This window comes from Hypoxylon trugodes, assembly GCF_022578975.1.
Source record: "Hypoxylon trugodes strain CBS 135444 unplaced genomic scaffold F4822scaffold_2, whole genome shotgun sequence".
NCBI lineage: Eukaryota > Fungi > Ascomycota > Sordariomycetes > Xylariales > Hypoxylaceae > Hypoxylon > Hypoxylon trugodes.
The window spans coordinates 3,836,770-3,849,577 of NW_026250017.1; the positions used below are offsets into that span (position 1 = coordinate 3,836,770).

The following is a 12,808-nucleotide window of genomic DNA, read 5'->3' on the forward strand; positions in this document are numbered from 1 at the left end:
GCTGAATGGGTATTAGCTTATGAATGTCATAACGTTATAATGAAGCTAGAGTGTCCGCTAAATGAATAGCCATATGGATTGAAGGTCTACGGCATTCTCCAATCATCACATTCAAACTTAAGAAATACAACATCAATTACCTATATTTATTTACTAAAAGTAAAACTAGAAGAGGCTGATGAGAACTGGACTTTAGAAGCCTGGTGACGACATACCGAAGACGTCGGGACTTTACACCTCGCTCGCTGTGCTGAAAACCTCTCAAGTTAGAAAGCACCTTAGGGAATATGAGCTCGAGAGCTACGCATATTTGCCAGTAACGATCCTACGAAGACATATAACAATTCACTTAAATAAACCCCGAACTGAACATCGTAGCTGTCAATGCGAAGATCGGTTGCTGCTTGCTTTGCAACTATTCGGAAGTCATATACGACTAGCTCCATCTTACGCAAGCCTACATCAAGCTTCACAATCACCACTATTACCACCTCTCTACGGTACTCATCCACCATGGCGCGGACCTACGAGTCAGCCCTCCAATACCTGGAGTCGCTTCAGTCCAACAAATTCATAACATCCCAATTCGTCCCTCCATCCATTCCCTCATCCACATCCTCAACACCCGACGACCTCAACTCCCGCGCGATCCCAGAAATGCTCGCCTGGATCCAACGCGGGGGCGTAAAAACCCCGGACCTCTCCCGCCTGAGAATGATCCACGTCGCCGGGACCAAAGGCAAGGGATCCGTATGCGCCTATCTAACCTCAATCCTCCTCCACTCCAAAGACTCCAATGTAGGCAAAATCGGGACATACACCTCGCCACACCTCCTCTCCGTACGCGAGCGCGTGCAAATTGGCGGGCAACCCATTAATAAAAATCTATTCACACAATACTTCTTCGAGGTCTGGGATCACATGTCGCAGGCCGCGCGTGACGACCAAAACCAGGAAACGAAAAGTGAGGAATGGATTACAGGCCCGGAGACAAAACCGTTTTATTTCCGGTTTTTGACGGTTATGGCTTTGTATGCGTTTATTAGGGAGGGTGTTACTAGTGTGGTGCTGGAGTGTGGGATTGGTGGCGAGTATGACTCTACGAATGCGATTCCGGCGGATGCTGTTACAGCGGCGGTTATTACGCAGTTGGGTATTGATCATGTGGGGATGTTAGGTGCGACGGTGCCCCGTATTGCGTGGCATAAGGCGGGTGTTTGTAAGGAGGGGCGGAAGTGCTTTACGCGGAAGTTGGAGGGAACTAAGGATAAGGAGGAGACTATGGAAGTGCTGAGGCAAAGGGCGGCGGAGAAGAAAGCTACGTTGGTGGGAGTACTGGATAAGGAGGTTGAGAAGTGGGGTGGGGTAAAGGGGGATACCACGGGGAGTTTGGAGGGCGAGTTCCAGAAATACAATCAAGCCTTGGCTTTGAAGGCGGCGAATGAACATATTAGGGTCTTAAGCGGAAAGCTCGAGGGGCAGCCAGAAGATGAGAGTCTGGTGGCTTTAGGAGAACGTTTCTCCGAGGGCCTGAGATTGGCTAGATTAAGGGGTCGTTGCGAAACCAGAGAAGACCGCGGAATTGATTGGTACATCGATGGGGCGCACACCGCGGACAGCCTGGAGGAAGTAGCTAAGTGGTTCGCAGGGAAGTACAAATCCCTCGCTCCTGGTACAAGAGTAGCCTTGCTATTTAATCAGCAGGAGCGCGATGTGGCGAAGCTACTTGGCAGTTTAATCAGGGGCATTCGACAGGAACTCGGATACTCTGAGGATAGGAGTATCTTTACCGACGCCATTTTCACGCGCAATGATTTACACCCGCGAAGAGCTGATGAGCCGGAAGCCCGTGATAGAACCGTTCAGATTGCGGCTGCCAAAGCTTTTGGCGAATTTTGTCCCGGGGTGGAAGCTCACATCGTGGATAATGTTAACGATGCCGTCACAACACTTAGTGCGTTGAAAACCAATAATGGAAACAAGTGTGAGGTTGCAGTTTTAGCGACGGGAAGCCTACATCTTGTGGGTGCTCTACTGAAAACATTGGAGCCGGATGCGGAGTCGTAAACTAGAAACAACCATTGGTACAACCAGGGAGGAAGAGAGGCATTTATGATATGGATTTGGTCGGCGTATAGGAAAATATGCATAGATCGTGGGTCACAAGACTGCGCGGATATTAAGGATTGATATGGCTGTGCTTTCAACAACTGAGCCTTCAACATATACCTTGGAGACAAATGTCGTTGAGCAATGGAGTATGTAGGAAAAATCATTTTTGATACGGGTTGAGCCGCCGTAAACCCCGACCCTATTTTGCCTATCTACCCAGGGTATACATGTCACGTTGAATCCAGAGCCGCCGTCCTTTAAAGGAAATTCATATATGAAAACCAGACCGTCGCCGGTCACAGAGTATCCGCGCCTTCTAATATACCTAGAGCCCCACCCACCAGATGTAAGCTACCTGTGATGAGGGTCTGAACCGTTTCGCCCTGGCTAAGAGATGTGTTACTGAGATCTCTGACGTGGTTTATAGCGTCTTCAATTGTGGGCATTACCGTCACCTTCGCTGATGGGTCTAAGGATGACCACTTCTCGGCGAAAGCGCGCTGTGCGGTAAGAGCTTTAATAGCTTCGGGGTCGTACTGGTAGTTCACAAAGTCTCGCTTGTATCCCGTGGCGGCGTAAGTCACATTCGTGCAGAATACGACGTGTTCGAAGGTTCCTTGCCCTTGAGCTTTGAGGGTGGAGACCATTCCCTCGAGGAAGTTGACCGCCTCATCTCGCCCTTGCTGGTTGAATATCAAGGCTTTTGGCCCAGATTTATTTGCGCATTCACCCGCAAACCATCTCGTTGCCATTTTCAGGCTATCAATAGTATGGGCTCCATCAACATGCCAAATAATAGGTCCTTCGACCTTGACTTCGCATCTTCCTCTCCATACTACCTGTTCAATTCCGTCAACAAATTCTTTACTTAATGTTGATGGATTTGGTGCGAAATTGGGATCAATTTTCTGCAGTGCTGTCTCTGCTAATGCGATTCCTAAAGTGGCGTTTTTCTTTTGGAATAATGCATTTGGTCGAACGTTGACACCTTTTAGTCTTGGGTCAATGTCTAGGACCTTGAGCGACACACTCTTGTCCATGGCTCTTGCTTGTAGTACTTCCGCAGCTTCAGGGACTTGTTCGATAGTGAAAGCAGAGCTACCCGTCTTCATAATACCGGCTTTATGCCATGCTATTTTGTCGATTGTCTTTCCGAGCGCAAAAACGTGGTCAATGCCGAGGGTGCTAATACCGGTCGCTGTAGGGTGCTCCACGACGTTTGTAGCGTCATATTCGCCACCAATCCCTGTTTCGTAAACGGCAACATCCACGCCTTCTTGGAGGAATAGGTGATAACTCATTAAGGTTAAGTAACGAGAGTAGACGGGCCTTGTAGGTATGCCTAGTCGCTGATCTATAACCTTCTGGTCCCCATCCTCACCGGCCTCTCCGAGCTTATCCCATACTTCGAAGAAATAGCGCGCAAAAACGTCTTCACTAACTGGAGAGCCATTGATCCTGATTCTTTCCCGAACCGCGATTAAATGCGGGCTGGTAAATAGCCCAATGTTGCGGGGTATGCCATGAGACTTTTGGTATTGCGATAATATGGACGCTGCAAAAGCGCAAGTGCTTCCTTTGCCCTTGGTTCCGGCGACATGTAGAATATTCAAGCGATCGAGGTCGGACGGCAGGTATCCGATACGCTGCAGGTAAACCTGCATTTCGGCGATGGAGGTAGCATCGGGTCGTATACCAGCCTTTCGACGAGCTTCGATGATCGCATATGGGGTTTGGAGGGAATTCAGAGCATCAATTGCATCCTGAGGGAATATCGAGTCAGCTATTTTTCGTTCTTACAAGACGAGATAAGAGCTCGGGGCTAAGACTCGAGGTTGCGTACATTGTATGTCCTGGCACCTTGAGAGGTAGCCATTGTGCGCCGGATTTTGGATTGTGCGTTCTTTATTACGTGTAGAGGAAAAGAATATACGCTGATGCGTCGGAACACATGATGCATTCCTAGAGACCTAGGTCGTTTCACCTGGTCACTCAGCTTCTGTAGCTGTATACCTAGATACCTAGGTAGCTATCTAGGTATCTCCGGTGAAACAAAGTCGGCGAAAACAAATAAAAAAAGAGGGTCAGCAGCGATATCGCCGGCCCGCAGTTGTACAAGCTCCTCCAACTTCTGCCCCTCCAACCTTGAACCCCACCTTCCCCAAATTACAGCTGGGTATCGCCCGGCTGACAGCTGGCAAAAGCAATCTTAGATCCTCCCTTTTCATAATTGACTCACTACAATTTCCACCTACATTTTCCATACTGAGTACGCAAAAGAGCTCCAAAGGAAGGTCTAAGGAAGACAAAAGTCTAACTGGCCTGATTGTCGTAAATCTTCTTATGCTCTAGAACTCTATCGTTACTTGAGTCATCGTAACTTACCGTTCGGGTATCCGGGTAGCTGCATTGTCTCATATAGCTTGCCCAACCTTGAGGCATATTTAACTCGAAGCTTCAATTCCTCTAACTTTATATATGTAGGGTTATGTGCACCTGCTATATGAGTTACTTACTAGAAGGGTACTACCTTAGAAAAAGGTATCCACGGTATTAATAGTCGATGCGTATATCAAAAGACTTGGACGAGTTAGATGACCTTGCTAACTAACCTAGGTTTCGTCGGTGTTATCTATGTTAACTACCTTAAGCCGCTGAGCATACAAACGTGCATTTTTATTTTCTGAAGCTATTAAGCTCAGCGTTTATATAATTAACGTTTCCTCTCTTCGTCGTGTGACTATAGGAGTCCCTTCCGCCGTAGCCTCTGAGGAAGGAAGAGATCGAGTGTCGTAATCGAATAGACTAATGTAGTGGCATGGTTATCGAATATAAATACCCCTAACGAGTCACATCTTTTACTCTCATTTCTCTCTCTTCTTCATTCTCAACCTCACACTCTTGCAATACGGATCCAAACTAAGCTTCCCAAATAGCCAATTTGACATCCCAACCACTCTTATATTTCCTTCATTCTCATCTGGCGGATCTTCATTGACGCCCCACATTTGACGAAGCTATGTCTCCTTCGCCTTTCTCAATCGGTACACTGTCTAGATACCCAAAACCCATTCTCGGCAACGGGTAGCATAGGTGCTATAATCATCCCTGTGCTCTTGTAGTGCCCGTGTTCAACTCTTCTCCCGTAGGAATTCGCTGCCTACACTCGCGCCCCCCTCTCATAGTCCGGTGATCCTACGAAGAAGACACAGGCATATGTGGGAGATTGCTACTTGTGTATCATGCTCACACATTACGACGACGAGTAGACCTGAGCGCTACTGTGCCTTGCGTTGGAGCCATACGATTTACACCTACACATTACGCCTGAGCGACTGGTGACTGGCAAACCTGAGCGCCCCACTCAGGTGGTCCGAAGAAAGGATTCCCTAAAGATCGCCCCTTCATGTGGGGATTGGTGCTTAATCCGTATATTCACACTACTATCTGTTCTATTCGACCCATACCAACTATGACAAAGCGGCCTTAAATCTGTAGATTTAATCCTCCCGCGCTTTTCGACATCCATTCAGCATTCTATGACCGATCCTAGGCGTGAAGATGTTGGTGGATAAATTAAATAGGTACCTAAGCCCGAAAGGAATAATGTATCTCGAGGAAACTATTACAGGTGTGAGAAACAATAACTGATAGCGTCGGAACCACATAAGAGTGTTGAAATAAGGTCAAGGGATAGCCTCTAAGTACCGCATTGTATAGTAGAGTAGTCAATATATCACACTTACAACTCGTAATTCTTAGTTATTTAGGTACAGTGTAAGTCCCCAGTCTCTGCTTGTCAAATTCTGTTGATAATTGGCTACTCTTCTAAACCCAGATGGCTAGCGTACACGGATACTCTTCGTGTAGGCTTAATATACACAATCGCGCGACGAGTTTGGTACGCTCCGTACCTATGATAGGAGAATAAATACCCGAGTAACTAACACGGAGGTTCGAAAGGTAAACCCGGACGCGTCCCGCGTAAATCGTAAACCAAAAGTGAGAAGCGCGCCCAGCGATCTTAAACCCGCTGCTTCTCAACCATACCCAAAATACTCTCCCAAACCCAAGGCACGCGCTTCACCGTGTTCCCCTGGGCATTAAACGCGCCGACCGCGCGGAATTTATACCAAGGCCTCGTCGCATTCTCAGATGTTGTATCGCGGACTAAGTTCACGATACCCATGCGCTGCTTCGTCGGGCGTAACTCCGAGATGTTGACGACGCTGATGCGGGGTTTGGCGATGAAACTCATGGTTGTGATTTCGAGGTTAGGGGTGGATGTGGGTTTTTGGGTTTGGGTTTGTGGTTGGGATAGACTCCGGATGTACCGTCGGAGCATGTCTTCGGATTGTCGCGCGAAGGGGGGTAGACGCATGTGGATGAATGATACGAAGGGGGTGGTTGTGTATGCTACGTAGAGTAGGGGGATTAGGGCGGAGAGGGTTGCTGGAGGGGTGGTTAGTTTGGGATGTGAGGATGGGGATTTACGGTATATCCATTGGGGTATATATATAATGAATTAATAAGGTGAGGGGGAGGAATTTAAACTTACTCCGAAGGACAGTTGGTGAGAAGCCTTCGCGGTCATAGTATGCGGGTGTTACTACGAAGCCGAAGAAGACGAATATGAAGAGCGTGGAGATCTTGAGACAGGCTAGGAATGTAACTTTGCCTGTGCCCGCGTGGTATACGCATAATCGCTCTGGGTATGCTGCGATGAATTGAATTAGCTTAAATTTAATTTACATTTTGGGAATTGATATGCTTACCGAATTTAGTCGATGGTTTTGGTGTGGTTTGTGAAGCCTGTGTACTTGACTTAGGCGTGGTTGATTCGAATCTCAAGCCTGAGATCCGAATAGTTTGCTTCAATTGCAGATTACGGTACGTTACATTTCGGAGACTAGAGATATTTCGCCTTATTGGTGTCCATTGAGTCCTTCTTATGACTCCGATAAGTAACATAATTGAGATGGCTCAATATGAGATATCTCATCCGTTTGTGAAGATGGTAACATTGATGTAATCCACTGAGATTTACGCGGCGCAGGGTTCATCGGAATTGATTTGTCAGGTGCCAGCAGTTGTGTGCAGCTGATATCCCGCATGAATTGACCCTTTCCATCTTCATTAATTTGGGCGTGTCCTCAATCGTTCAAATTCTGAAGTCAATTGGGTAATAGCGAAGATAGAAATAGTAATTAATTTATTGATTTATATTAATTCAAAAGTACCTTAGGTACGCAGCGTTGGGCTTTACAACCTAGGCGAATGTCTCGGCTGCGAGATACCGTCTGCTCACTGACACGTTAACTCCGAGCAAGACCGAGCAATGCGACAGTATGATTCAACAAGCTAACCAAGATTCTTCGTCAACCACTGCTGCCACTGATCCTTCGTCCACGACGAGCTAATATCATTGGCGACAATACCATCGAAAACAACCGTCGGACTGACATGCACACCAATCAAGCGTCCGTATCGGATCTGCAATTTGAGATCGGCCGTAACCTTGTTTCCGTTATTCTCGTGTCCGCCCTCCGGCACCTTATCCGAAATGGCTAATAACTCGTACACTTTGTTCTCATCTACACCAACCGAATCAGCAAGCTTCGCTAATCGACGGTAAGTATCGTTGCGGGATTCATTGACAACCGCCTCGTCGAAGTATGCGAGTTGGTCCTTGAACAGGGCGTCGCTAAACGCCCAGTACTTCTCAGGCGCGAGTAGGGCGACGGCGACACCGGCTTCGTGCACGAGCGTTGATGAGGGGTGCCATGGCTGGATCTGCTGTCGGAAGATAATCTCTACGCTAGACGCCCATTTCGGGTTCGATTTGATGAGAGGGATCACTTCGTTGTACACGGTGGCGAATTGCTTCGCGGAGAATCGACACACGTAGTCTAGGAATAGTTCGAGTGTGTGCACGGCTGGCGCTACGCCGTTGGAAGATGCGCTAGGTGGGTTGAAGAGCAGGCGCTGCCCGGCGAATTTGGGGTTGAGAGCCATGGTTTGTGGCGTGGTGGTGAATCGGCGAAAATGCTTTGGTGATATGTTGTGTTTGTAGTAGTTATAGAAACTTGACGAGGCTCGGAGACGGAGAAAGTAGAGGGGTTGAGAAGTTGTTGTTGGTTTATAGGAACAAACAAAAGGTGAGAAACTCCGAGACAGGCGCATCGGTCTCCGATGGTTGACTTGAGAAAGGGCGTCAAAGGTGGGATGAACGTAAAGTGTTCGTATAAACGCTCGAATAATAAATTCATGCAAGTGGTAAGTGACGCAAGATGTTGTGATATCACTGCTATGCGAGATACGTACCTAGCTATATGCGGGATATGCTGATGTGCATGGCTTGTTCGGGATGCCTTTCTTGGCGGGGTAGCTGCAGCTAAAGCTACTAACGACTTACATAAACCGCCCATAAGGTTACATAAAGAAGACATAAATGTTGGTTGTATTATACGGCGAAAGGGGAGAACTTGACCTCCGAATTAGGTATTCGAGCACGCGATATCAAACATCGGAGCTCATCCGGAGGATATAACACATCATCTTGAGTCGCTTATGATAAGAAAACTACTAATGATAATTCAAACTTGAGGGATTATCAGACGGTATTCCTAGCTATGATCCCTCTGGCAAACTCTCCGAAGTTGATATGTTGGTCAAGATCAACTTCGTCCTCCAGGTTTGGCTGCGTAAATACAGCCAACGTATTACGAGCGATACCTTTGGCATACGCTCCCCTGACCGAATGCTCCACAGCCTTGAACTTCCCACGAGTGATCCGCTCGAGTGCTTCTCCGGTCTGGAAGGCGATGCAATCCCTCGGTATTTTGACCTGAACTGGTATCCCTTTCCTATCTTTAATCCAAAGTCCGGCCTGTGGATCTGGTGATGCAGGAAGTTCTTCCAACGTTGGTAGCAAATTTGGAACATCTTCGCCGAAATCAGGCACCTTCGCATTTGTCTTTAGTTCATCGATGAACATGGCTGATGTCAGACCAGTTAAACAACCGTGGTCCTTGTGCACCGCGCACCAATTATCCTCCTCTTGACCTTTCGCCATAATCTCCTCTGGCATTGGGTAATAATGAAGGAGCCTAGCTTTGGTCGTGGATGACGACTTGACTACTTTCTCTAAATAGGCAGCTGGATATCCTTGGATCTCCTTTTCGGCAAACTTGTCGCAAGCTCTTGCGACTAATACCGCGGTATCGATTATGAGCCTGCACATTTGTTCCATTGTTGGTCTGAAACCTGGTAGCATCTTATTCGGGGGCCATGAATTTGGTGCTAGGTACTCTGGAAATTCTTTCAGGGGGAATTGTGGCGTCGGTTTAGCTGATTCTAACGCCGGGTCTACGTAGAATGCGCAATTGGCGTAGAACGAGCCTTTGTATTCGTCGGCTCCTCCATCCTTGAATTTCTCTCGACCCTTAGACCATCCTACTAAGTATTTCGCTGCCTCATTCGTGAACTTGTCTAGGTATTGTTAGAGATTCATTGATTTACCGAGTCTTAAATTCGGTATTGCTGACGGACCAAAATCTGCCTCTGATAAGTTGCCCATGTATGAGGCGTACGATAAAAGTTGATGTCTCAGCTGCGGAAACTCTGAAGGAACATCTTTAACAACAAGGATTCCTAGTGACTCGGGGCCAAATGCTTCTTGTAGCGTTTCGAAAGAAATGTTTCCTTAATAGTGAGTATTTCCATGTGTGGTGGATGGGTACCTAACTATTGCAATGCTTACCACTTTTGAGATCGGCCAGCGATACTACGACCGGTTGTGCTGTCGCCATGGTTGATCATCAAAATATCAACATGGATAGTAAAAAAGTATAGAAAAATCGACTGAGGGAACTTGGTTATGATTATATTAACTGAAAAGGCGACGCCCGCGATAGGGTCTTGGTATATTTTTACGGCTTTGCCCTAAGGTTATCGTCGGGGTTTTCACCTGCCTATAAAGTTAACAGGTATAGCCCCTAATGACCAATGTGCCGGCGCTCTCCGCACTACTGTTAGGAGCTTTCCGCTACTAGCAGATTTCTCTTTACGTGTCTGTGGCATTTTAGTCTTGCTGAAAACAACACTTATATACTTATACCTGTAGAAATCATTTGGAACTTTATTTGACTCTCGGGAATTGAAATATAAGAATGCATTAAAAAGGTGTTGAATGGATAAAAAATTGAATTTCTGGTTTAGAATTTAGGCGGAACGAGGAACTTACCTAAAGCTTACATAATCATCGGGAGTGACGCCAGACCTTTCTTATCGAAGGTTTTATCGGAGCTCTGATCTTAGACAAGAACAACTTATTTTCTAAAAAGTCATCAACAATTCCAATTCAGTTCAAGTCAATCACAATATGGTAAAACCATTGTCTTTTAAGGGTGATAAGAAGCCCAAGAAGAGAAAGAGAACCGAAGCGGAACCTCCAACAGAAACATCAGGGCCTAGCGATCTTACGGTCGCAACAACAGCAGAAGATGCAGAGAACGATGATAGCTGGGTATCGGCTGAAGCGATCGGAGATGTTCAAGGTCCAGTTATGATCGTACTCCCGACAGAACCCCCTACTTGTTTAGCTTGCGACGCCAATGGTGAAGTATTTACGGACCCTATCGTGAATATTATCGATGCAAATCCTACCAGTGCTGAACCACATGATGTACGTCAAGTCTGGGTTGCGAACAAGATTTATGGGACCGAGAATTTCAGATTCAAAGGTCGTTACGGAAAGTAAGTGTCCCTTTTTATTTCACTTCCATTTCTTATATACGTCCGTGGCTAATTTGCTTCTATGTAGATATCTCAGTTGCGATAAGTATGGCATCCTAAGCGCGACCTCCGAAGCTATATCTGCCCTCGAAACATGGACCGTGATCCCGACGCCCGAGGCTCCTGGCACATTCCAAATCCAGTCACAGCGAGAAACCTTCCTAACAGTCAAAGAACCTTCAAAGGCAAATGGCGTACCCGAGGTTCGTGGTGATGCTACAGAGCTCAACTTCGACACGACGTTAAGAATTCGCATGCAAGCACGCTTCAAACCTCGAATCAAGGCGACTAAAGAAGAGAAGGCAAAGAGCAAAATCAGTCGAAAGGAGCTCGAGGAAGCTGTCGGGAGGGAGCTTAACGACGATGAAGTAAGATCCCTCAAGAAGGCGAGAAGGGAGGGTGATTATTACGAGCAGCTGCTAGATCTGAAGTCTAAGAATAAGCACGACAAATACGCTTGAAGTCGATGGATGAAGTATCTCGATTATGCGTTGGGCCTCCAAGCTTTTATATATCCATCCTCGCCGGCGCTGAAAACCGTCTGCGCTTCATCGTAGAAGCAGAAACTTCGGACAATTTCGGAAGAATGTGCTCCAGGCAGGACGACACTGCTATCTCGATCAAAATTCCAGGCTTGACTTTTTGTCAGGTAGACCATCTCGAACGATTGTTTACTGTGTTTCAAGGTTAGGATTAATGGGATGGTGTCATCAAGAGGTCAACTTACTCATGTGTACCAGCACCGATCACGGCTCCGGCGCTATTCGACTTCGCGAATACATTGGCGATATATTGGCAGCCGAGGACCTCCCTCATATCCCCGAAGTCAACTGTGGCGGCTCCGTTCTCGTGGCTTTCGGCTACATCATAAAGCGCCAATTTTTCATCATGAGATAGCGCAAACACTTCGGTGTCGTTCAAAAATGCCGCATGGTGGATGGAGGAGTCATGGTTGAAAGTCTGGATTATAACCTCATCCTCATCGGTAATTCTGGTATCGCAGATATTCACGAGACCATCTGTTGACCCTGAGAGGAGGATGTTATGGTCGCTTGGGTGAAAGTTAAGCTAATGACATTTAGTAAGCAATGCCTACTATTCAGAATATGCGGAGACGAACCTCTGTCACATCGTCGCTATGCACTTCCTTGTAATGGAGTTTCGGAGTGGGTGTTGAGCGGACGTCCCTAGGTGGTTGAAGTATAAGTCCATTGAAATGCGGACATCGGATACACAATAAGTTGCTTACCACACTAATATGGATGCTTGATGGTCCTGCAATTCGGTACCAGCTACGACTGAGAAACCTGCACTCGAGCACGCTAGGGATAATACGGGATATCGATTATCTATAATACATCTCAGCATCGTATTCATACTATACAGAATAGCCCAATAGCCTGCCGCTGACGAACCTGTTAGTCTTGCAACCTCAGCTTGCCTCGCATCTTGTCTTAAGTCCCACATCGATACGCTCCCATCCTCGCCCGCCGTACATACAATAGCATTTCCTGCATGGAACACCTTGGCGCAAGTGATATTTCCGTGTCGTGTGAGTAGGTTAACAGGTGGCCCCGCGCTCAGATTGGCGGGGTTGAAGAGTGAAAGTTTTTGGTCTGATGAAATGGTGGCTGGTCCCGATGTGAGAGGAAGGATGTCCAAGACGTAGACTTCCTCGCGAACGGGAATTTTGTACCCGTCTATGCAGGTTAGAGAATACATTATGTTTTCTCTTATTCTCAGTGATGGATGTGAGAGCTTCAGTGGGGTCACCCAATTTAAATATAGTGAGGGTTAGTAGTAACAGGGCGAGTTTCGAGGTATGTTAGATAACTTAAAATCTAGCTTTCTTCCTACTCGATGGAATATACTTATACAAGTAAGGATTTAACCTCGTAGA

The 12,808-nt window shown here is 46.9% G+C and overlaps 7 protein-coding genes across 7 annotated transcripts; 2 read left to right on the top strand and 5 right to left on the bottom strand.

Moving 5' to 3' along the window:
• The first annotated feature begins 113 nt into the window (after positions 1 to 113).
• On the top strand, positions 114 to 2,238 carry F4822DRAFT_146025 (FolC bifunctional protein). Its single transcript, XM_051452908.1, has one exon. It carries the CDS (start codon positions 385 to 387, stop codon positions 2,065 to 2,067), a length of 1,683 nt encoding a protein of 560 aa, XP_051318680.1. The 5' UTR covers positions 114 to 384; the 3' UTR covers positions 2,068 to 2,238.
• A 170-nt stretch (positions 2,239 to 2,408) lies between these two features.
• F4822DRAFT_426109 (FolC bifunctional protein) lies at positions 2,409 to 3,988 on the bottom strand (the record flags this gene model as incomplete). Its single annotated transcript, XM_051460484.1, has 2 exons — positions 2,409 to 3,875; positions 3,956 to 3,988. The coding sequence occupies 2 exons, from the start codon at positions 3,986 to 3,988 to the stop codon at positions 2,409 to 2,411; spliced, it is 1,500 nt and encodes a 499-aa protein (XP_051318681.1).
• Positions 3,989 to 5,958: 1,970 nt separating this feature from the next.
• F4822DRAFT_146122 (uncharacterized protein) lies at positions 5,959 to 7,278 on the bottom strand. The gene is made up of 3 exons (XM_051452911.1): positions 6,888 to 7,278; positions 6,671 to 6,829; positions 5,959 to 6,564 (listed from the first exon to the last, which is right to left on the bottom strand). Exons 1-3 carry the CDS (start codon positions 7,081 to 7,083, stop codon positions 6,137 to 6,139), a joined length of 783 nt encoding a protein of 260 aa, XP_051318682.1. The 5' UTR covers positions 7,084 to 7,278; the 3' UTR covers positions 5,959 to 6,136.
• Positions 7,279 to 7,307: 29 nt separating this feature from the next.
• On the bottom strand, positions 7,308 to 8,394 carry F4822DRAFT_392568 (uncharacterized protein). Its single transcript, XM_051457217.1, has one exon. The coding sequence runs from the start codon at positions 8,293 to 8,295 to the stop codon at positions 7,474 to 7,476; it is 822 nt and encodes a 273-aa protein (XP_051318683.1). The 5' UTR covers positions 8,296 to 8,394; the 3' UTR covers positions 7,308 to 7,473.
• Positions 8,395 to 8,725: 331 nt separating this feature from the next.
• F4822DRAFT_426111 (Clavaminate synthase-like protein) lies at positions 8,726 to 9,923 on the bottom strand (the record flags this gene model as incomplete). Its single annotated transcript, XM_051460485.1, has 3 exons — positions 8,726 to 9,603; positions 9,664 to 9,816; positions 9,875 to 9,923. 3 exons carry the CDS (start codon positions 9,921 to 9,923, stop codon positions 8,726 to 8,728), a joined length of 1,080 nt encoding a protein of 359 aa, XP_051318684.1.
• Positions 9,924 to 9,942: 19 nt separating this feature from the next.
• Positions 9,943 to 11,489, top strand: F4822DRAFT_146065 (actin-crosslinking protein). The gene is made up of 2 exons (XM_051452910.1): positions 9,943 to 10,869; positions 10,937 to 11,489. Exons 1-2 carry the CDS (start codon positions 10,496 to 10,498, stop codon positions 11,367 to 11,369), a joined length of 807 nt encoding a protein of 268 aa, XP_051318685.1. The 5' UTR covers positions 9,943 to 10,495; the 3' UTR covers positions 11,370 to 11,489.
• On the bottom strand, positions 11,393 to 12,630 carry F4822DRAFT_426113 (WD40 repeat-like protein; the record flags this gene model as incomplete). The annotated part of the gene is made up of 5 exons (XM_051460486.1): positions 11,393 to 11,582; positions 11,636 to 11,976; positions 12,029 to 12,095; positions 12,158 to 12,257; positions 12,324 to 12,630. The coding sequence occupies 5 exons, from the start codon at positions 12,628 to 12,630 to the stop codon at positions 11,393 to 11,395; spliced, it is 1,005 nt and encodes a 334-aa protein (XP_051318686.1).
• Positions 12,631 to 12,808: the final 178 nt, after the last annotated feature.

Coding starts and splice junctions, on each gene's coding strand:
- F4822DRAFT_146025 (XM_051452908.1), top strand. CDS start 385: ATGCGAAGATCGGTTGCTGCTTGCTTTGCAACTATTCGGAAGTCATAT.
- F4822DRAFT_146122 (XM_051452911.1), bottom strand. CDS start 7,083: ATGTTACTTATCGGAGTCATAAGAAGGACTCAATGGACACCAATAAGG. Junction 6,830..6,887: donor AAAACCATCGACTAAATTCG/GTAAGCATATCA, acceptor AATTCATCGCAG/CATACCCAGAGCGATTATGC. Junction 6,565..6,670: donor CTCACCAACTGTCCTTCGGA/GTAAGTTTAAAT, acceptor CCACCCCTCCAG/CAACCCTCTCCGCCCTAATC.
- F4822DRAFT_392568 (XM_051457217.1), bottom strand. CDS start 8,295: ATGCGCCTGTCTCGGAGTTTCTCACCTTTTGTTTGTTCCTATAAACCA.
- F4822DRAFT_146065 (XM_051452910.1), top strand. CDS start 10,496: ATGGTAAAACCATTGTCTTTTAAGGGTGATAAGAAGCCCAAGAAGAGA. Junction 10,870..10,936: donor TTCAAAGGTCGTTACGGAAA/GTAAGTGTCCCT, acceptor GCTTCTATGTAG/ATATCTCAGTTGCGATAAGT.